Source organism: Scardinius erythrophthalmus (genome assembly GCF_964197995.2).
Source record: "Scardinius erythrophthalmus genome assembly, chromosome: 9".
Lineage (NCBI taxonomy): Eukaryota > Metazoa > Chordata > Actinopteri > Cypriniformes > Leuciscidae > Scardinius > Scardinius erythrophthalmus.
In genome coordinates, this window is record NC_138229.1 from 36237704 (window position 1) to 36261504 (window position 23801).

The 23801-nt window shown below is 38.3% G+C and overlaps 3 protein-coding genes across 3 annotated transcripts; all 3 read left to right on the top strand.

The window, feature by feature from the left end:
* Positions 1-199: 199 nt before the first annotated feature.
* LOC308696457 (uncharacterized protein) lies at positions 200-10772 on the top strand. Its single transcript, XM_081375204.1, has 2 exons — positions 200-680; positions 6125-10772. The coding sequence occupies exons 1-2, from the start codon at positions 596-598 to the stop codon at positions 7303-7305; spliced, it is 1266 nt and encodes a 421-aa protein (XP_081231330.1). The 5' UTR covers positions 200-595; the 3' UTR covers positions 7306-10772.
* A 627-nt stretch (positions 10773-11399) lies between these two features.
* On the top strand, positions 11400-14915 carry LOC308695369 (uncharacterized protein). Its single transcript, XM_081373490.1, has 3 exons — positions 11400-11455; positions 11717-11885; positions 13192-14915. Exons 2-3 carry the CDS (start codon positions 11831-11833, stop codon positions 14346-14348), a joined length of 1212 nt encoding a protein of 403 aa, XP_081229616.1. The 5' UTR covers positions 11400-11455; positions 11717-11830; the 3' UTR covers positions 14349-14915.
* Positions 14916-19290: 4375 nt separating this feature from the next.
* Positions 19291-22348, top strand: LOC308695748 (uncharacterized protein). Its single transcript, XM_081373936.1, has 2 exons — positions 19291-19604; positions 19833-22348. Exons 1-2 carry the CDS (start codon positions 19520-19522, stop codon positions 20834-20836), a joined length of 1089 nt encoding a protein of 362 aa, XP_081230062.1. The 5' UTR covers positions 19291-19519; the 3' UTR covers positions 20837-22348.
* The last annotated feature ends 1453 nt before the right edge of the window (positions 22349-23801 follow it).

Here is a 23801-nt window from a genome sequence, read left to right on the forward strand (position 1 = left end):
ATCTACAGGGATGGAGTGAGGACGTTGAAAAAAAAAAAAAACTAAATTGACATTGCATGCTCTTATAACGCTGATATATCAAAATACCACTGGATAACAAATGTAACTTTTAAATATATGTCACCAAAATTACCCTCTGACTTACATTTTTGTATTATTTCCTAAAGACCTTTATTTTGCTGCGTAGTTTCAATGACGTCACACGAGCTGCGGCGCATTCAGACTGCTGTGAAATTTGTATTGTGGTTATGGTTTAAGGTGTAAATAGTTACGAAACCTTCGAAAGTAGTTAATGTTATTTACAAATGTTCTGAAACAGCATGGCAGTATTACTGCATTTAGCGTAATGTAATGATAACGTAGATTATCGCCATATATGTGTTATTGTAATGCTTTTTGTAAAGTGATGTTGGTCTCTTTCAAATGGCGCAACATTTATGAGTATTATTATGGAACAGGGATTTATTTTGCATATTTATTTGGCTTTGATCTTTCCATTCAAATGTCGACCATACTAGTCTCAAACGTGACAAAGTCTCATTTCCAAACAAGCAGTAAACCCCAGCTGAGATCTATGTGACATATTATTGTAAAGATGGAGTTTATTAAAGATGAGAGAGAAGACTTGAGTCATGCAGAAGCGTGCAGAATGGAAAATGAAGATACTGAGGAACAAAGAGGTTGGTGTTAATTCTTATTCATTAATGACTGCTGACAATGAATAAATTCTTGAACAGTTCACAGTCTGAGCTGTAGAAATGATCATAACAGATCAGAAATGATCATAACAGATCAGATGGCATTAACCCGGCTAACAAAAATAGTTCAAAGAACGTTTTGCTAATGTTCTTTATTTTTTCAAACTTTATTTCTGAATGTGACTATGAACGTTCAAAACATTTTTGCTTTAAAAACGTTTTTTTTCTTGGTTATATAAATGTTAAACGTATAGTCAATCCAGAAATGAAAATTCTGTCATTAATTATTCACCTTCATGTCATTGCAAACCCATAAGGCTTTCGTTCATCTTCGAAACACAAATGAAAATGAAAATTTTGATGAAAACTGAGAGCTTCTGTCCCTCTATTGACAGCTATAAAACTGACACTTTGACACTTCAAAAAGTTTATAAAGAGATCATAAAACTAATCCATATGAATTGAGCGTTTTAGTCCAAAATTTTCTGAAGAATCTTGACCGCTTTATATGATTTTCAGATTGAATTTAGGCTTTTATTCACATATAAACATTCATCAACGCACAAATCAGTTATGATAAACGGAAGCTCAAGTATGTTCGCTTGACGCACAAGAACCAATGAGGTTCATTCTTGTGTTACGAAGCACTTTTGAGCTTCAGCAAGAACCAATGAGGTTCATTCTCGTGTTACGCAGCACGTTTGAGCTTCAGCAAGAACCAATGAGGTTCATTCTCGTGTTACGCAGCACGTTTGAGCTTCAGCAAGAACCAATGAGGTTCATTCTCGTGTTACACCACACGTTTGAGCTTCAGCAAGAACCAATGAGGTTCATTCTTGTGTTACGCAGCACGTTTGAGCTCCAGCAAGAACCAATGAGTTTAATCATCGTGTTATGCAGCATATTTCAGCTTCAGCAAGAACCAGTGAGGTTCATTCTTGTGTTACGCCACACGTTTGAGCTTCAGCAAGAGGCAATGAGGTTCAATCTCATGTTACGCAGCACGTTTAAGCTTCAGCAAGAACCAATGAGGTTCATTCTCGTGTTACGCAGCACGTTTGAGCTTCAGCAAGAACCAATGAGGTTCAATCTCATGTTACGCAGCACGTTTAAGCTTCAGCAAGAACCAATGAGGTTCATTCTCGTGTTACGCAGCACGTTTGAGCTTCAGCAAGAACCAATGAGGTTCATTCTCGTGTTACGCAGCACGTTTGAGCTCCAGCAAGAACCAATGAGGTTCATTCTCGTGTTACGCAGCACGTTTGAGCTCCAGCAAGAACCAATGAGGTTCATTCTCGTGTTACGCCACACGTTTGAGCTTCAGCAAGAACCAATGAGGTTCATTCTCATGTTACGCAGCACGTTTGAGCTCCAGCAAGAACCAATGAGGTTCATTCTTGTGTTACGCCACACGTTTGAGCTTCAGCAAGAACCAATGAGGTTCATTCTTGTGTTACGCAGCACGTTTGAGCTTCAGCAAGAACCAATGAGGTTCATTCTCATGTTACGCAGCACGTTTAAGCTTCAGCAAGAACCAATGAGGTTCATTCTCATGTTACGTAGCACGTTTGAGCTTCAGCAAGAACCAATGAGGTTCATTCTCGTGTTACGCAGCACGTTTGAGCTCCAGCAAGAACCAATGAGGTTCATTCTTATGTTACGCAGCACGTTTAAGCTTCAGCAAGAACCAATGAGGTTCATTCTCATGTTACGTAGCACGTTTGAGCTTCAGCAAGAACCAATGAGGTTCATTCTCGTGTTACGCAACACGTTTGAGCTTCAGCAAGAACCAATGAGGTTCATTCTCATGTTACGCAGCACGTTTAAGCTTCAGCAAGAACCAATGAGGTTCATTCTCATGTTACGTAGCACGTTTGAGCTTCAGCAAGAACCAATGAGGTTCATTCTCGTGTTACGCAGCACGTTTGAGCTCCAGCAAGAACCAATGAGGTTCATTCTCGTGTTACGCAGCACGTTTGAGCTTCAGCAAGAACCAATGAGGTTCAATCTCATGTTACGCAGCACGTTTGAGCTCCAGCAAGAACCAATGAGGTTCATTCTCGTGTTACGCAGCACGTTTGAGCTTCAGCAAGAACCAATGAGGTTCAATCTCATGTTACGCAGCACGTTTAAGCTTCAGCAAGGACCAATGAGGTTCATTCTCATGTTACGTAGCACGTTTGAGCTTCAGCAAGAACCAATGAGGTTCATTCTCGTGTTACGCAGCACGTTTGAGCTCCAGCAAGAACCAATGAGGTTCATTCTCGTGTTACGCAGCACGTTTGAGCTCCAGCAAGAACCAATGAGGTTCATTCTCGTGTTACGCCACACGTTTGAGCTTCAGCAAGAACCAATGAGGTTCATTCTCATGTTACGCAGCACGTTTGAGCTCCAGCAAGAACCAATGAGGTTCATTCTTGTGTTACGCAGCACGTTTAAGCTTCAGCAAGAACCAATGAGGTTCATTCTCATGTTACGCAGCACGTTTGAGCTTCAGCAAGAACCAATGAGGTTCATTCTCGTGTTACGCAGCACGTTTGAGCTTCAGCAAGAACCAATGAGGTTCATTCTCGTGTTACGCAGCACGTTTGAGCTTCAGCAAGAACCAATGAGGTTCATTCTTGTGTTTCGCAGCACGTTTAAGCTTCAGCAAGAACCAATGAGGTTCATTCTCATGTTACGCAGCACGTTTGAGCTTCAGCAAGAACCAATGAGGTTCATTCTCGTGTTACGCAGCACGTTTGAGCTTCAGCAAGAACCAATGAGGTTCATTCTCGTGTTACGCAGCACGTTTGAGCTTCAGCAAGAACCAATGAGGTTCATTCTCGTGTTACGCAGCATGTTTGAGCTTCAGCAAGAACCAATGAGGTTCATTCTTGTGTTACGCAGCACGTTTGAGCTCCTGCAAGAACCAATGAGGTTCATTCTCGTGTTACACAGCACGTTTGAGCTCCCGCAAGAACCAATGAGGTTCATTCTTGTGTTACGCAGCACGTTTGAGCTCCCGCAAGAACCAATGAGGTTCATTCTTGTGTTACACAGCACGTTTGAGCTCCCGCAAGAACCAATGAGGTTCATTCTTGTGTTACGCAGCACGTTTGAGCTCCCGCAAGAACCAATGAGGTTCATTCTTGTGTTACGCAGCACGTTTGAGCTCCAGCAAGAACCAATGAGGTTTATTCTCGTGTTACGCAGCACGTTTGAGCTCCCGCAAGAACCAATGAGGTTCATTCTTGTGTTACGCAGCACGTTTGAGCTCCCGCAAGAACCAATGAGGTTCATTCTTGTGTTACGCAGCACGTTTGAGCTCCAGCAAGAACCAATGAGGTTTATTCTCGTGTTACGCAGCACGTTTGAGCTCCAGCAAGAACCAATGAGGTTTATTCTCGTGTTACGCAGCACATTTGAGCTTCAGCAAGAACCAATGAGGTTCATTCTCGTGTTACGCAGCACGTTTAAGCTTCAGCAAGAACCAATGAGGTTCATTCTTGTGTTACGCAGCACGTTTGAGCTCCAGCAAGAACCAATGAGGTTCATTCTCGTGTTACGCAGCACGTTTGAGCTCCAGCAAGAACCAATGAGGTTCATTCTCGTGTTACGCAGCACGTTTGAGCTCCCGCAAGAACCAATGAGGTTCATTCTTGTGTTACGCAGCACGTTTGAGCTCCAGCAAGAACCAATGAGGTTTATTCTCGTGTTACGCAGCACGTTTGAGCTCCAGCAAGAACCAATGAGGTTTATTCTCGTGTTACGCAGCACATTTGAGCTTCAGCAAGAACCAATGGGGTTCATTCTCGTGTTACGCATCACGTTTGAGCTCCCGCAAGAACCAATGAGGTTCATTCTTGTGTTACGCAGCACGTTTGAGCTCCAGCAAGAACCAATGAGGTTCATTCTCGTGTTACGCAGCACGTTTGAGCTCCAGCAAGAACCAATGAGGTTCATTCTCGTGTTACGCAGCACGTTTGAGCTCCTGCAAGAACCAATGAGGTTCTTTCTCGTGTTACGCAGCACGTTTGAGCTCCCGCAAGAACCAATGAGGTTCATTCTTGTGTTACGCAGCACGTTTGAGCTCCCGCAAGAACCAATGAGGTTCATTCTCGTGTTACACAGCACATTTGAGCTTCAGCAAGAACCAATCAGGTTCATTCTCGTGTTACGCAGCACATTTGAGCTTCAGCAAGAACCAATCAGGTTCATTTTCGTGTTACGCAGCACATTTGAGCTTCAGCAAGAACCAATCAGGTTCATTCTCGTGTTACGCAGCACGTTTGAGCTTCAGCAAGAACCAATGAGGTTCATTCTCGTGTTACGCAGCATGTTTGAGCTTCAGCAAGAGCTAATGAGTTTAATTGTTGTGTTACGCAGCACGTTTGAGCTCCCGCAAGAACCAATGAGGTTCATTCTCGTGTTACGCAGCACTTTTGAGCTTCAGCAAGAACCAATGAGGTTCATTCTTGTGTTACGCAGCACGTTTGAGCTTCAACAAGAACCAATGAGGTTCATTCTCATGTTTCGCAGCACGTTTGAGCTTCAGCAAGAACCAATGAGGTTCATTCTTGTGTTACGCAGCACATTTGAGCTTCAGCAAGAACCAATGAGGTTCATTCTCGTGTTACGCAGCACGTTTAAGCTTCAGCAAGAACCAATGAGGTTCATTCTTGTGTTACGCAGCACGTTTGAGCTCCTGCAAGAACCAATGAGGTTCATTCTCGTGTTACGCAGCACTTTTGAGCTTAAGCAAGAACCAATGAGGTTCATTCTCGCACGTCAAGCAGGCTTGGTTGAGCTTCTGTTTATGTTTGCTGATCAATGTTAATATGTGAATAAAAGCCTAAATTCAATATGTTCATCATAAAGCTATCAAGTCTATTCAGAATATTTGGACTAAACCGCTCAATTCATATGGATTAGTTTCACGATATCTTAATGAACTTTTTGAAGCGTCAAAATGGTAGTTGAGTAGCTGAGTAGAGTCAATGGAGGGACAGAAAGCTCTCAGATTTCATCAAAAAGATCTTCATTAGTGTTCCAAAGATGAATGAAATTCTTACGGGTTTGGAACAACAAGAGGGTGAGAAATGAATGACAGAATTTTCATTTTTGTGTGAAGTATCCCTTTAAGGGAGTATTGCATTTATAATTTTGCAAACATTATTGGAATGTTATATGTGATTGATCCTTCTGAACCAATTTAGGATTTTTTTAAAAAGTTTCATTAACGATGTATATATACATATATATTTGGTGCTAGCGTTTTGACGAATGTTCTCTTAACATTACTGGAAGAATGTTTGTACATAACTTTGAGAAAACCATAAGGTTTGCTAAAGTTCTGAGAATGTTCCCCTGTTAGCTGGGGAATTGTTAGATTGCATTTTAATGTGTCATTCTTGAATTGATTTGGACAATTAAACATGTTTTAGGCCTGATAGAAGTCAAAGAGGAACATCAGGAACTGAATGAAGTGGAGGAGAAAGATCTGTATGAGGATCCTCATCATTTCATAAATGAAGAACAGTCTTGTAGTTGGTCACATAAAGATAATAATCTTTCACAAGAAACAGGGCAGAAAACAGAAGCCAAAAACTCTTTTACTTGCTCTCAGTGTGGAAAGAGTTTCACACGCAAAGGACACCTGAAGATTCACATGATAATTCACACAGGTGAGAGACCGTACACCTGCCCTCAGTGTGCGAAGAGTTTCACATGCAAAGGAAGCCTTAAGGATCACTTCAAAATCCACTCTGGAGAGAAGCCTTTCACATGCCCTCAGTGTGGATGGAGTTTTGCACGTCAAGAAGACCTTAAGAGGCACATAAGGATTCACACTGGAGAGAAGCCGTTCACATGCTCTCAGTGCGAAAAGTGTTTTACAAGCTCAGGAGACCTTAAGAGGCACTTACGAATTCACTCCGGTGAGAGGCCTTTTACCTGCCCTCAGTGCGGAAAGAGTTTCACGCAAAAGGAAGGTCTTAAGGAACACACAAAAATTCATTCTGGGGAGAAGCTTTTTGCATGCATGTTGTGCGGGAAGAGTTTCACACATCAAAGAAGCTTAAAAAGGCACATGAAGGTTCATTCTGGAGAGAAATTACACCAGTGCTCTGAGTGTGGCAGGAGATTTGCAGAAGCTGGCAATCTCAAAACTCACTTGCTGTCTCACACTGGAGAAAGACCATTTAGCTGTGAGCGCTGTGATAAGAAGTTTTTTTTGGCCGTTCACTTAAAGACACACATGAGGATTCATGAAGATGAAACGCGTTACGTGTGTTCTTTTTGTGGGAAGAGTTTTCTGTGGCTTAACGGGTTTAAAGACCATCAGAAAACGCATATTGGTGAGAAACCCTACGTGTGCTTGGAATGTGGAAGCAATTTCACTAGAGCCGGTGAATTGAAAGTGCATGAACGAATCCATACTGGAGAAAAACCCTACAAGTGTTCACACTGTGAAAAGAGTTTCACTCAGTCAGGAGCTCTGAAAATTCATGAGCGAGTGCACACTGGAGAGAAGCCGTACCTCTGCCCTTCATGTGGGAAGACTTTCAGCCGATATGGAAATCTAGGGAAGCATTTAAAAAATGCTTGCCCAAAGTTGAGAAACTGAGCAAAGTTCACCTTGAAGTAGAGCTGCACTATTCGTGATCAATTGAGAATTGCGATTTTTTGGTTTCAAATAGAGATCACGATTAGAGATCACAATCACATGTCATTTACTAGAGGCTCTGACAGAATGTTAATTGCTGCAGTCTTTTTAAAATGTTCAATTCATTTAAATGAATTATATATAAAAAAAAAATGGTTTGAGTGAAAGATTCAATGTCACAAATTGATATTTGAAGTGCCTAGTTACTTCCAAAAGTTGATTTGCGCTATTTTGATCGCTTCCGTAGACGGAGGTTTTTATATCTAAATTATAAACTTTGTTTTATCCCAGTACTTCTGTGATAATTTGAAAATTTGCAACACAAATAATGTGTGGTTGAAAAGACTCTTTGTGAAGCTGTTTCACACATGAACATCTGCTCTCTCTGGATCAGCGGCAGCGCCAACACAAATCTGAATGTTCCAGTGTGATTTTGTCAAAGGTTTAATAGACACAGGCGAATCGTTGTCGTTTAGGAATGAGATTGCGTGGGTGCTTGTAGATGTTTTAACGATTAATCATGCAGCTCTAACTTTAAGTGAAATACTTGGACAGAATATCCTCCAAAAAGCATTTTTGGAAATTTAGACAGGAATATTAATGGAGGACAAAGTGTATTACTGTGAAATCATAGACTGTAAAAGAATATGGACGTAGTGTCCGTGACGTCACCCGTAGGTTTCTGAAGAGCATTTTTGAAGCCTAAAGTGGGCGGAGCCGGCCGTCGCCATCTTGGCCTTGCGTCACTCCCGAATAACAGAAAATAGACAAACAGGCGGGGCGTGAGTGGAGCTGAGGAGCCTGGCCTGGCTATCTGAAATCACCTAGCTCGACGTGATCGAGTTAGCTGATGATGTAAAGCCAATTAAACGTTCCTATTTTTGCCCTTCGAAATATTATAATAGTTAAAAGACATGGCTACAAGTGAGACTGTGTATTACTTCGAGAGTGTTTGTGTGTGACAGTGATTTATGTGCATACATGTCCGTCACTCTTTCATGGTCCGTCAGCGCGGCATCGCTCAAGTTCATAGAGAGCTTATTCAGTCCATTTTAAATTCTGATGTTGGCCGTCTCTCAAATGGGTTATGGTTTAACCGTTAAACCATAGATATATTGCCGTTGAAGTGCAAGTAAATGCGCTAGAAAATCCGCGCTCATTCACGGACGGAGAAAGCGCCGACGCCCGCATGATTTAACCTGACGGTAACCTACATAAGCATATTATAAATCCATCTGTTCCATGGGAGCAGAACGAACGAGCATTTATTGACGTTTTAAATTTGAAAACCCCAAAAAGCAACGAAATTGTCAGACATCCATTAGTGCATGTTCACAGAGTAAAACAACTGAAATACAGCGCTGGTTGTTCTCTCGAACGATAACGACGAAATCCAAAGACGTGCTTTGTAACGTTACCCAAGTATTAAATTGTATGAAATAATAATCCCGAAAAAAGCACAAACACTGCAGAGATGGCAAGTTCAGCAGCTAACATTGCTGAGGTGAAGTGACGGCTAGTAACAGCAGACAAACGGCTAGCACTGACAGCGGCAATCCATCTGTCACTCAAGTGGCTTGGCCACACCCTTAAATTTAAATATTAATCAACTAAACGGACGAGTTATAAAATAATTCACCCCCCTCACAGTTGTTATGAAGGGCAAAATTAGCTGTATAGACCAAATCCACATACAGATACCAGGCTTTAAACACGTTTTTTTCTGCTGTAAAGTTGGTCATTTTAACATGGGGGAGATACAGATTTGACTCACTTCTGACAACAGCCTCAAGCGGCCAGTCAACGAATTGCAGTTTAACTCACTTCCGTGTTGGTTTCAAGAGAGAGACGGGGAGGTTGCCGCTTGTGTGAAATGCTACAAAATGTGTAGGGATGCTTTAAGAGAATAGTAATATTCTAAATGACTACTTTTTTTGCACATCATTGGTCAAACAATGCCAATATAAGCCTGTTATTCATTCTTATATCCTCTATCATATCTTTAAAATGTAATTTTGGTCATCATAATTCTTCAGAGAACTGAAAATATTTTTTTTATTTTTATTGAGTGCTATTGTAATCAGTGTCCTATTGTAAGCTTAGCCATTGACTACTATTATTGTATGGATGAAAAGGGTCTAAGGAAACGAGGTAACTTCAGTTTTCCTACTTTGTTTTTATTTGCATAAATCATGGAAAAACGACAAATGCATATAGTTAAGGTGGAAAAAAGTGATGTGAAAGTGTGTATGTGTACATTCAGACATTTGAATGACTCACAGCCAGTCAAATGCATCCTTTTCTCTCCCTTTTATGTGGGAATATTTTTTGTGGCCATCAGAAAACACATTGGTGAGAAACATACGTGTGCTTGGATTGTGGAAGTACACCAGAGTACTTTTACCAATTCACTGATTTACTCTTCCTTTTATTCATTTAGCAGACCAAAGGGATTTACAAATGAGGAATACATACAATGATTCATCTTATGGGGGCAATAACACAAGAAGTGCTTACAATAGAAAGTTCCAATCATTGTCTAGAATAGTATACAGGCTATAACTGTGAGGCACTTAAGAAATAGTGAAAGCATAGAAGAGATTTAATTCATGTAAACGTCATTAAGCTTCAGAGGTTGTCAACACACTTGTGCTTTTCATGAGAATCCAATGGGTGTGAAGTGAATATGCATGACTGTAAAGCATTGTTATGATACACAGCAGTCATTACTTCCCATCAGAAATATTCTACAGCTTGACATGATCTCACACATTTATTTTTTTCACAGCAAAAGTTTCTATAGAATTTCCATTCTTACATCATTTTGTAAGTCCTTGTAAATAATCTCATTAGATGTGTGATGTTTGTCGCTATGTCTGTAATTAAATTCAATGCGATTCTAGATGTAGAACTGTACATATCATCAGAAGTGTGAATGTATGAGTTCCATCTTACTAGTAATGCTAATAGTAAAATAACATTTTGTATCAATTTGGATAGTGATGTAATAATTTGTCGAATAGTCCAATGGTTATACAATAAAATGCAACTCGTTACTTTTATCCACTATATAATTGTCATGCATCTCAAATTTGGAAGCAAAATGGTCATCAATACATGATGCAGAATTGCCTGTTGTTAAGAGATTATGCATTTTAAAAGAATTATGTAATCTCATTCCCTGTGCAGTTAAAGGACGATTGATAATTTTTTTGGTTACAAAGCCTACACTGCCCTCCCTCACTGAAAAATCTCCTTCACTGACACTGAAGTTAAAGCACAAGCCTAATTTAATCTATTCTACAGGTGAAGGCCAAGTTTGGACACAATAACCCAACAGTCGTAAGAGATAGGAGGCTGGTCAGAGATTTGATGCGCTGCAATCACTCTCATTTTTGTACACAAACAAATGCCTAATAAATACTTTCACCTTGAAGTTTATAGTTTCTTCTTTATTTCAATACAATTTTATTTTATATAAAAAAAAGAGAGCTGTTTTAATTGCTGTAGCATTTAGCAACAGCAGCAGCTAGTGGTCAAGCAGTTCAGTCTGCAGGAGTGTACTTCTGATCAGCATCTTCTAGCTCCGTCTGAAGCTGTTTGTACTGCAATACACTCAGTGTTTCCTACAATTCAACACCACTCAGCTGCAAGCATAGAGACCTGTAGCCCCAACAAGACTAACTAGTGAGAACTGCATAAACACTGCCACTGTGTTAAGATTGTGTCTCTGAACAAGTAGCAGTATAGAGGGTTTTGGTAATATTTGATCATAGGTTCTAATAGACTTATATGGTTTTGTATGGGTTTTTTTTTTTTGTCAAGTGTGACATTTTCTGGAGAATTTGAACAATTTCTGGAAACTTAAAATAATGCATGTAGATTTTTAGAATTTTTCCATTTTTGACTGATATGTCCTGATTTCTTTCGTTTAATCTCGTTTAGTCTTTTACTATCTTCTTCTATTTCTAGTCTTGGCTAACAGACGGTGGCGGCAATGCACTGTTTTAGTTTGCAAACCGCCGTTAAAAGGTTTTTAGAAGAACCTCGGCCGCTTGCCAGTGACGTCATCAGGGCTGCGCCAGGTCTGCTGAAAATCGGTCGAGAAGAGGTTTGTGATTTTGAGCGGAATAATATGCATGTAAGGTGGACAAATGACATTAAATGATTTATGTTTTAGAAAAGTATCCAAGAGACATTATTATTCTCGATAATTAGTTTACTAATAGATTTTATTCTCGATTTTAATTTTGTAATGCTTTATTTGTTGAGTTCTTATAAACGTAGAAACTTACATTGTTTTTTCTTTCGGTAAAATGCATGCTCACGTGGAACAGATTGATATATTTCGTGGTTTATTTTCTTTCACCAGTAATATCACCAGTGATATTATCATTTTAAACGTGACGAAGACGCGAAAGTCTTGAGTTTTGACAGCTCTTCCTGACATCCTGTGAGCGAGGTTGTTAAAGAGGAGATTGAAGACATGAGTGAGACAGAAGCATGCAGAATGAAAGATGAAGATACGGAGGAACAAAGAGGTTGGTGATCGTTCTTGATTAATAAATTATTAACATTAAAGTAACAAAGCCTCATAGAGGCAAAATGGCATAAAAAGACAACAAACCTCCATTATAGTGTATTTATTAGTGCTGTCAATCCTTAAAAAAAGTTAATCGCAAATTATTGTGTAATTAATTGTGATTAATCGCACCTAACATTAAAGTTTTTAATATACTTTTATATTGTAATAATTTCACATTTAATCTCCAAATTAATGTAGAAACAACAAAAAGACAGTAGCCTATATTTTAAATGTTTGTTTAATGGCATCTTTTTATGAAAGAAGTATATAGCCTATAACACTGCTACTGATGTCTCTATGAAATAGATTTCTTTCCTCCCTTAATTTTAGACATTCAGCATGACAGTATCATTTTAACATTTATTAGGCTTTAAAAAATATAACAGCATTTAATTTTTGTGAACTTAAAACAATCTTCACATAAACCCATTATAATAAATGCCACATTTACCTGTGCGCTTCAATATATCAAGGCTCATCACTGAGGTTTTTTTCTACTGGCCCAGTCAGACTGGTTCAGATTTTTACTTGAACTGTCAAAATGCACAAAAAGATATTGTTTTCGTTGTTTTTGACCCATGTAACCTTGGAAACGGTGCTTTAAGATTTTCAGGTAGTCAGGAAATAAACAGAAATTTAATGAAGTTGTCAAACACTTCACAGTCTTCACTGCATAAATTGTTATATTAAATACAGATTAATTATAATTAAAGCTTCACAAGTTATTCAGTCAAGAGTAGTGTGAGTGATTTTCTATTTTTCTTTTGTTTTTTGATTATCCTTTTATTACAGACAGCAGGAGTTATTAGGCTGATGTCACGTTAAGACCCCATTTTCTCACAACTCTTCACATTGATTTAAGACTTCATTTAACTAATTTAAGACTGAGTTTGTGAGAAAACCCGAAGCAAACAACAACAATAATAATAATAAACAATAATTTTGTGTGTTTTTGTCCGTTCAAGCGCTGTCTGAAGCGGTTTTCTGTGCGCACGAGTCACACGGACAGGACATTCACCGATGTGTGCCAGTACTGCACTGCGTTCTCTTCTGTGTCTTATCGCGCTTAAATCGATCGTTTACGCTTTGATTTTGACAGCCCTAATATTTATAAATCATTCATCATCCTGATCTGATGGAACACAGCAAATGTCAATCTTTTTAGGATTATTTTGTTTAGCTTTTTATCCGTCTTGTTTTATTTGTTGTACTTAAATAGTTTTTTTTTTTTTCTTCTTTTTTTTTCACGATGTTCATTTTAGACCCAATGGAAGAGAAAGATGAAAGTCAAGAACTGAATGGGGTGAAGAAGAAGCCTCATAAATTAAAAATTAGGGAAAAGTCTTCAAGTTGCTCAGAGACTGAAAAGAACGTTTCTCAAAAAAGAACTGAAGCTAAAAGCTCTTTCGCCTGCTCTCAGTGTGGAAAGAGTTTCACACGTAAAGGACACCTTGAGGTTCACATGGTAATCCACACAGGTGAGAGACCGTACACCTGCCCTCAGTGTGCGAAGAGTTTCACATGCAAAGGAAGCCTTAAGGATCACTTTAGGATTCACACAGGTGAGAGGCCTTTTACCTGCCCTCAGTGTAGCAAGAGTTTCACTAATTCAGGAGGACTTAAGAGGCACATACGAATTCACACAGGTGAGAGGCCTTTTACCTGCCGACAATGTGGAAAGAGTTTCCCAAGTTCAGGAGAGCTTAAGAGGCACATACGGATTCACTCTAGAGAGAGGCCTTTTACCTGCCCTCAGTGCGGAAAGAGTTACAAACAAAAAGAAGTTCTTAGGGAACACGCCAAAACTCACACGGGAGAAAGGCCTTTCGCATGCATGTTGTGTGGGAAGAGTTTCACACAACAGAGCACCTTAAAAGTTCACATGAAGGTTCATTCTGGAGAGAAATTACACCAGTGCTCTGAGTGTGGCCGGAGATTCTCAGAGGCCTGCAATCTCAAAACTCACTTGCTGTCTCACACTGGAGAAAGACCATTTAGCTGTGAGCGCTGTGATAAGAAGTTTTTTCTGGCCGTTCACTTAAAGACACACATGAGGATTCATGAAGACGAAAGACGTTACGTGTGTTCTTTTTGTGGGAAGAGTTTTCTGTGGCTGCATGGTTTTAAAGATCATCAGAAAACACACATTGGTGAGAAACCCTACGTGTGCTTGGACTGTGGGAAAACCTTTGCTAGAGCTGCAGAATTGAAAGTGCATGAACGAATCCATACTGGAGAAAAACCTTACAAGTGTTCACACTGTGAAAAGAGTTTCACTCAGTCATCAGGCCTGAAAGTGCACGAGCGAGTGCACACTGGAGAGAAGCCGTACCTCTGCCCTTCATGTGGGAAGACTTTCAGCCGATATGGTAGTCTAGGGAAGCATTTAAAAAAGGCTTGCCCGAAGTTGAGAAAGTGAGCCAAGTTCTCCTTAAAGTTGTATAGAAATATAAAAAATTATTACTATTATTTGCTCGTGGTAGCAGTTATCAACTATACTGATATCAGTGTGTGGCAAAACTTTACAATAAGGTTCTATTCTTAAAATTGGTTTACTACGTTAGTTAACATGAACTGACAATGGAAAAAAGAAATAGTTCAACATTTACTAATACATTACTAAGTTCAAAAGTTGTATCTGTTAATATTATTTCATGGACCTGAGATGACATGAACAGTTGAATTTTCATTAAATAATGTTAACAAAGATAAATACTGTAGCAAATGTATTGCTCGTTGTTAATGTTAGTTAACGTTAACTAGTGTGACCTTATTGTTAAGTTCTGGCCAGTTTATGTATCTTTAATAAATCTTTAAAATGTAATTTTGTAAATTATAGCTCTTCAGTACTGAAAATGATTGAAGTATCATTTGTTTTTATTGCAAAAACATGCATGCTTGAAATGTGTCAGTTTGTGCTCTAGTAGGGTACATTAATCATGTATATTTGTCACTTAATGGACTAATAAACCGGCAACTAAGATGTAGTTTTAGTGTTTCTAGCCATGTATGGAATTACTAGCTAAAGAAAGGAGCATGCAATGAGCACAATTTTACTTCAAATGAAGCTTTTTTTTAACATTGGTATCTTCATTTTAACTTTATTGTAATACTGTAGATTCCTGCCTTGATGGAAGCATTAAATGTCGTCGTTTTATATTTAATTAACCTGTACTGGTTTTTTGCAGCACTGTAAAGTGGAACCATTTAATAAATGTGCCTTTAAATTCCCCTTTACACCACCAGATGGAGGCCTCACCTCAAGCCTGACACTGAACCGGAAGCTCGCTGTTTCCTGCTATCCGATTTACTATTGTCATACTCACAGTCATCTGTATCTTGCCTGTGTCACTCGAAGACAGAGCACTCTTTTGGATTTGTTTGTCTTGTCAGTCTTTCTTCAGTGGCTTGTGTTTATGAATGTTGCTTGCCTTCTGACTCTTGTTCTGAATGGCTCGTGTTGAAATATTTGACAGTCACTTTAATAAAAACCTTTAATTTCCGAAGGTTTCTGTAAGCTTGATCTTTTGCAAACCAAGACTGGCTTTGTAGTTGATGTGTTGATTTATGTGGGTTTCTGGTATGGTGAGTTTGGTGGCAGATATTCCCAGGATTTTAAGTGACTGTGATATTTGGGATATTTGGGATAAGAACATATCATGCTCGGATGCTCCGGTTGTCATTTGAGTTCATTGGTTCACCAACTAGCTTTACATGACATCTTTAATCCAGTGTCTGTATGTTGGAGGTGAAGAGTCTTTCCATTTACACAAAATTAGCCTCCTAGCAAGAAGTGATCAGAAAGCGATAACATCAGACTGGGATTTTGTTAGCTTATCATATTGACTAACAACCCGTAAAATTGCTGTCTACATGGCTGGAGCAATAAATTGACCAACCATTTTAGAGAAGGTCTCAAAAACTATGAGTCCAGAAAAAAGATTTGAAATTGCAATTGTAAATTTTAAACTTCCATTAATATTTTAATCTTTCAGCCCATTAAACCAATGGCAATAAAAAGTAAATAAATAAAAGAAATACCACTAATACATCTTGCCATTTAATATTTTTATTTCATGTCAACAGAACCTCAACTAGTTTCCTATCAAACAATAGTTTCAATGAAAAGAAGATAAAGGTATATGTAGAACTTTTATTATATTACAAGTGTATGAAAATACAAATTAACCTGTTTTATTATTGTATCAGTATTGTACATTTGACGTGTCTTTATTAAGATGTTTACACAGGAACACACGAGATAGATCTGCCACCAAACACGGGCTAAACAACACTGCTAACTCAGAGATTCAGCCACCTGTTGCACAAGCATGCCATCTAGTGGTCACACTCCCAAATAACCTTACACTTCACTACACATCAACAGACCCGCAACTAGTTTCCCATCAAAAAATGGTTTCAAAGAAGGGAAAGTGTATGAAAATACAAATTAACCTGTTTTATTATTGTATCACACCATATTGAGTCCTCCAGTTCAAGCTGACATTTCAATTATTTGACGCCTCTCCCCCACATTTAGATAGGCTGAGAGAGTTAAATCTACCAGCAAGTCATAACAGCAAGCTTCATGCTTTATTACTGTGCTAAATCTGTCTATGAATGACTACAAACTCATTTCTGAGCACAGCTCTGATCTTGTAACATACTGTAATGAACTGGCGAACACAATCAAGCACTAAACAAGGGTCATATTGCCTTTCAGTAATACAAGCGCTGTGACCATTTAAGGTGTGCACAATGTGGTCTCACGATGAGGCCATCTTTGCTAAAGACACGCTGTACCTGTGCAGAGGAGGCTGGTATAGACAACACTTTTACTGCCAGAGAGTGGAGCTGTGGGAATCTCTCCCTGTTTGTAGACCAACATTTAATTGTTGTATTTGTGTCCGTGTCTTGAATGGCATCAATGTACTTATGTGTCTGAGCTTAAAGTTCACTTTGAAAATAAATGTTGGTATGTTTTAGCTTACCTCAAGGGCATCCAAGATGTAGGTGTCTTTTTTTCCGCAGTAGTTTCAATTTGGATATTTTTAGGTCAAACCGTTCTTGTCTGTCAGTCATTTAATGCAGGTCGATGGTCACTGTATCAAAACACAAGCACAGAGTCCAAATTAAAACAATTCCCCGTCGTCCAAATCAAACAATTCCCCATCGTAAGTACACATTGATGGCCTAAGACACGAAACGAGTGGTTTGTGTGAGAAAATGAACAGTATTTATATAGTTTTTACCTCTTGTAACACAGCACACGTCCAAATGATCTGACGGCGCGGGCGGGTATAGATGTATACACTAGATGTCGCTTGGCTACGGTTTCGTTCCAATGAACTGCAGTAGCCAAGGCGACATCTATGTATATATCTATACCCGCCCGCGCCGTCAGATCATTTAGACGTGTGCTGTTTTCAAGAGATAACAACGATATAAATACTGTTCGTTTTCTCACACAAACCGCTCGTTTCGCTGAGAGGCTCAGCTGCTTGTGGGCTCCATAGCGAGCTAGAAGTTGTAGGCATTTGTCAAGAGGAGAGTCTGTGGTTTCATCAGCATCTCTTTATCTGCTGTAGCTTCAACATCTGCAGTCAAAATATCTGAAAAATACGACACATGCACAAATAATACATTAAAATGCATTATTTGGATTTAGGGACCTAATGACCATTATTGTACGCATATTTTATGCTCTGCAATATACAGACTATATGGTAGACAAATAAAAAGAATAAAATGCAGACAAATAATTTGTAGGTTATTATTAAAGCAATCTATAAGTGATCTTTTCAGATCCTCTCTTAATTTCTTCACCCAAACTGGATTCTCGCTGTTGATTACATCTGAATCAACCCAGTTAAGGTCAAACTGATGGTCAAGCATTGTTGCCAAGAAATAGACATTATGGTTGAACTGGTCCATTTTCCCATTTTGCTCAACCATTTTGTTTCTCACAAAGATCTCAGAGAAGCTCTTTAACAGTGATTGGCGAAGGGCTTTGGCTAATGGCCGGCAGTGACTTCTTGACTCTGATATTTGGAGCAGATGAGTGTTTAAATCCAGTACAGTGGGGACCACCATACTAATACCCAGCAAGCCATTTTGCTTTTAAAAGACGTCTAATAGCCGTCCAAACACAGCCCTGACGTCTAGGCTAAAACAAGGCAAAATTTGGGCTGTCAGTGAAAATGTAATAGAAGTCTAACCATAGCCCAAGAATAGACACACAGGCTACGCATAGCACATGTCAAAGAAATGAAACCAAACACATTTTAATCACTGTTGACTTTGCTTACATGATAGAATATCATACATCTCACAAGTTATTTTGGCAAAAACGGCATGTAACCAAATTCAAGGTTATTTTGGCTCGAAGCGGTTTACTCATAGCCGGACTATATGGGGTCTATAGTTAACCGAGGCGGTGAAATGACGGCTATTGCTTGCTGGGTGGTGACATTTTCTCACATTTGTTTTCCTTGCAATGGGTGTGTATTTGTTGTCCATTACTTTCAAGAAATGCTGATTTTCAACTACTGACAGTGGTAAAGTTCAGCCAATGGAGAATTTGCATCATAAAGTTGCACTGCTTGTTTAGCCAATTCTGGTCTTGTAGATCCTGCTGTGCAGCTTCTGCTGGTTGAGCACTGTACTCTCTTATTCTGAAAAAAAAAAAAAAAAAAAAACCTTTTAGCGATTCTTACTCATTCAAAAGGAGGAGACTTTACAGAGTGCTTGATTCTTGCATTGTCTAAAACCAAATAATTTACTGAAAGAAATATGAAGATAAAATGTCTATGGATAACTCACTTATAATAAACACTGCAATATTCCATAGCAAATAAGAGTTTGTCAGTTTTGATTTCATGACTTTAAACTGTAGTGAGCTGAATTTATGAGCCGTTTAGAGTGCATTTGTTCACTGGTGTTCTGCCTTGGCAGACCTTTATATATTCATTTATATCATTATAATTTTTTATAAAGTATGTATATTGTTGTATGTGCACTTGCATATTGTTGCCCTATTGGTTTTATTGCTTCTATTGTTCTCTTCATTTGTAAGTAGCTTTGTACATAAGCATCTGCTAAATGATTAAATGCAAATGCACTTAATATTGCAAGAGAAATGTCAGTTGTGCAAACAGTACATCTGTTAGAGGATCTTGAACATTTTCTCATTTTTTCAACAACAACAAAAAAAGAAGTATATATATTTGTTAATCAATTATTCTTTGTTATTGGATGACATTTTCTTCTTCGTATAAGAAGTATACAAGTATGCATTTTGGCGGACCTTTATTTTGATCCTTCGCGTTGTGGTGTTGTGACGTCGTTCGCGCATGCGTCATACGCGGCTCGGGCTCGAGAAATGCGGAAGGAGTGATTTGTGCTTTTGAACGCAAATGCATTGGTCGTATATAAAACTGCAAGGAAGTTTTGACTTGGTTTTAAGTTTGTTATGTGCTAGTAACGTGAAATTATTGTAGATTATTAAATGTAGTATTGCACAGCTCTATGTGAAGTGCTAGAGATTGTTTTGTGAATGGCAGGATATACACTTGGTATACTCTTGTAAAGATGGAGTTTATTAAAGATGATAGTGAAGACATGAGTGATGCAGAAGCATGCAGAATAAAAGATGAAGATGGAGAGGAACAAAGAGGTTGGTGATCATTCTTTATTCTTTCCATTCTTCTTTCATGATTAACAAATTAAATAAGGAGAACAGAAGTTTTCATGGTCACCAAGTTTGTTTTTCAACCATATCTAATGTCATCACCATGAAAATGGCATAAATAACTTTAAGCACATGAAACATCAATTAAAATAAACACTTGGTCTCTAACAGTCAGTTTAATTGATTTTTAACTCTTTCATGTGTTCATTTTAGACCTGGTGGAAGGTAAAGAGCAAAGTGAAGAACAGAATGAAGTGGAGGAGAAAAAGCAGGTTCAGAAATCTAATTATTTCATAATTGGAGAAAAATCTCTTAATTGCTCCCAATCTGAAAATGATCTTTCACCAGAAAGAACAGAATTGAAAAACTGCTTCACCTGCCCACAATGTGGAAAGAGTTTCACATGTAAACGAGACCTTAGGAGACACATAAGGATTCACACTGGAGAGAAGCCGTTCACATGCTCTCAGTGCGAAAAGTGTTTCGCAAATTCAGGAGACCTTAAGAGGCACTTACGAATTCACTCCGGTGAGAGGCCTTTTACCTGCCCTCAGTGCGGAAAGAGTTTCACGCAGAAGGAAGGTCTTAAGGAACACACCAAAATTCACACGGGAGAGAAGCCTTTCGCATGCATGTTGTGCGGGAAGAGTTTCACACATCAAAACAGCTTGAAAAGGCACATGAAGGTTCATTCTGGAGAGAAATTACACCAGTGCTCTGAGTGTGGCAGGAGATTCTCAGAGGCCTGCAATCTCAAAACTCACTTGCTGTCTCACACTGGAGAAAGACCATTTAGCTGTGAGCGCTGTGATAAGAAGTTTTTTTTGGCCGTTCACTTAAAGACACACATGAGGATTCATGAAGAAGAAAAGCGTTACGTGTGTTCTTTTTGTGGGAAGAGTTTTCTGTGGCTTAACGGGTTTAAAGACCATCAGAAAACGCATATTGGTGAGAAACCCTACGAGTGCTTGGACTGTGGCAGTACTTTTATTAGAGCCGGTGAACTGAAAGTGCATGAACGAATCCATACTGGAGAAAAACCTTACAAGTGTTCACACTGTGAAAAGAGTTTCACAGTTTCAGGAGCCTTGAAAGTGCACGAGCGAGTGCACACTGGAGAGAAGCCGTACCTCTGCCCTTCATGTGGGAAGACTTTCAGCCGATATGGAAATCTAGGGAAACATTTAAAAAATGCTTGCCCAAAGTTGAAAAACTGAGTTCACCCTCAGGAATAAGCCTGTTATGATTAATTGAAAATGCTTTAACTGTTTCCATTTACATTTTCATCTGGCCAAAATGTGGCTCCTTTTTTTAAAATTGCTTTTTTATCGCCAATAATTTTTCAGTTTGGCTAATAGAAGCAGGACTTTTATTTTGACATTGCTGAGAACACTAGGATCCCCCATTCTCTGTCTCTATTAGTTTTCAGTCTTTGTTTAACAGTTGTCATAGAAAAAAAAAAAATTCACATAATGTTGACAATGTGGATAGGGGTGTTCAGCTTGAACGTTTAAACAAGCATGGTGGCACACACAGCCAGCCGTGAGCTATAACTTACCTAATATGATCATCAGAAGAATTGCAATGCATTACAATCACGACCGAAAACAAAATCAACATTTAACAGCGTTTCCCACAGGATTTAGTGAAATTGTGATGGATGGACCTAGGCCTCAAAGGAAGACAATTTTGTACAATTTAAAGTTAAATTCATAAATCTGGTGCACTTTGAGATTACGATTTTAAGAGCTCCAACCCATAATCAGTGTGTATCTTGAACAAAGTCAGTGCATTGACTTGTGCCTGAACTTTAAATGGGACACAACCCTTAGTTGTGACATAGTGTCTCAGTCTACATTACACTACATAATACTACTAATAATATAGTATTATTCACATGACAGTAATAGCCATATATTGTAAAACAAATGCACTGAAAAATAAATGAAACGTTCCAGGGAACTACACTAACCTTTTCCACTGGTGGCACTTGCGCTACTAACTTTTTCAGTTACTGGCGCAAAACATGATTTGGTCGCACAAATTATTTAAAGTAAGCCGCTCTGGATAATAATGAACAATAATGAAACTATTACATACAGATGTGCTTTTTATTTTACTTGCCATCTTTTAAACCACATGCCTTCTTGTTTTCTTTAACATTGGTTGGGAATGGGATAGATTTTCTGCTAAATGGATTTCAACAAGCTATGGGCACAGATGGGCAGACTCCTGAACTCTTAAGTAGTGATGCACTGATGTGAAAATTGTGGTCAATACCGATAATAACCGATATTAATATTGCTGTTATGGCATAAAACAGTAAAAAAAATAAAAAAAATAACAGGAACATTGTGTACAATTAAGATAGGCTACTTAATTTATTATTCCAATTAGGGTTTTTTTGGGCGATATGGCAAAAATATCGTTTCACGATTTTATCACGATTATTTTTTATGTTGGTTTTACTATTTTGTGACTGAGCATTACAGCCAAACTAATGTCCATATTTTAAAAACAAAGCCTTAGGTAACAAAACATATTATTAAAAAATGGCAGACAGGGGCAAAGATAAAAATATTTGTCATTATTTTCTTTGTTATTAAATATTAAGATCAAAGATACACATTACACATACACAACTTAATATACAAATTAAATAACAGTGTTTTATGTTTTCAGCTTCAGTAGGTGTATTTAACAGTAGCATTGAAGAAAGTAATTAAATTAACAAATATGAAAATAAAACAAAATAGACTTCACTGTATAAATTATACGTTGATACTTATTTTATTAACGTTAAATAGTTCTCCTAAAAATTCAAATTGTCATAATTTACTCTCTCAAGATGTTTTCAACTCGAATAAGTTTCTTTCTTCTGTTGAAAATAAAAGATATTCGGAAGAATGTGGGTAACCAAACAGTTGATGTACCCCTGTGACATTTCTCCTATGGAAGTCAATGGGGACCAGCTACTGGATAGCCACATTCTTCAAAATATTAATATTAGAAAAATATTAGAAGGAAATTAATACAGGTTTGGAACAACATTAGAGTGCGTTAATGATGAGATATTTTTTTATTTTTGGGTGAACTAGCCTATCCCTTTAAGGACAAGCGGCAGCGTGTTTACTATTGCTACTGTCTCTTTAAGAGTTGCGCGCAAAGCGTCTAATATACACGCATTTGACAAGCAGATTTACTCATTTTTCTCAAGTTTTCTTTCACTTTAGACATAACCGACTTTGTTTATGTAAACCTTGTGTGTATTTAACAGTATAAGCACAATACGACTCGAAAGATAACTTAGTCCAGTATCCAGGCACTGGTAGACAGGCTTTTAGTGCATGTGAGCTTCACATGTACGCGCTGAGGAACGCACACGTTAGAACACGTTAAAATATAAAACGTTAAATACTAAATGTAAACTATAGCCCGTCAATTTTCATTTTACAATTATCTTCTCTATCTGTGTGCGCGCGTCCGTGTTTGTGTGAGAGAGAGAGAGAGCCGCTCGCGCAGCACCATAGACGTGCAGCACTGATACAGGCTACGTTTTAATCTAAGTAACGGTCGTGGGGCTGAAGTTTTGAATGCGCAGAGCACGTTATAAAACGTAGGCCTATTCTTAAAATACACATTTCTGTTTTAATAAATGCTCATAGTAAATCATAGCATATTGCCTAAAACAGTGAAATAATCAGTGATACATTTGCGACCCATTCAAAATTAGGGTCGCAATGGCATTTCAAAAGGTCGCATATGCGACCATTTTGGTCGCAGTGTAGTTCCCTGCGTTCATAATTAGTTTTGCCTTAATTGCTAAATGCAAGAGATAAACCCGTGAGCTTTTATTTTGACGTAAACTGCAGTCGAGCTTTTATTTTAGCGGAAAACAAGTTTACAAACGCGTCTCATTACAAATCTAGTGAAATGCTGTAATCGTCAACAATATACTCAGCACATGCAAAGATAGAGTTCACTGGATTCATTCACTGTGAACTCGAGCATTCGGTAAAATACCGGAAGTGGCGCCTTCCAAGGACGAGAATCTATGAACTGCATTATTACACAGTTTAATAAGGCTACGCGATATATATATATATATATATATATATATATATATATATATATATATATATATATATATATATAGCATTTACAATCATAATATAGCTTAGT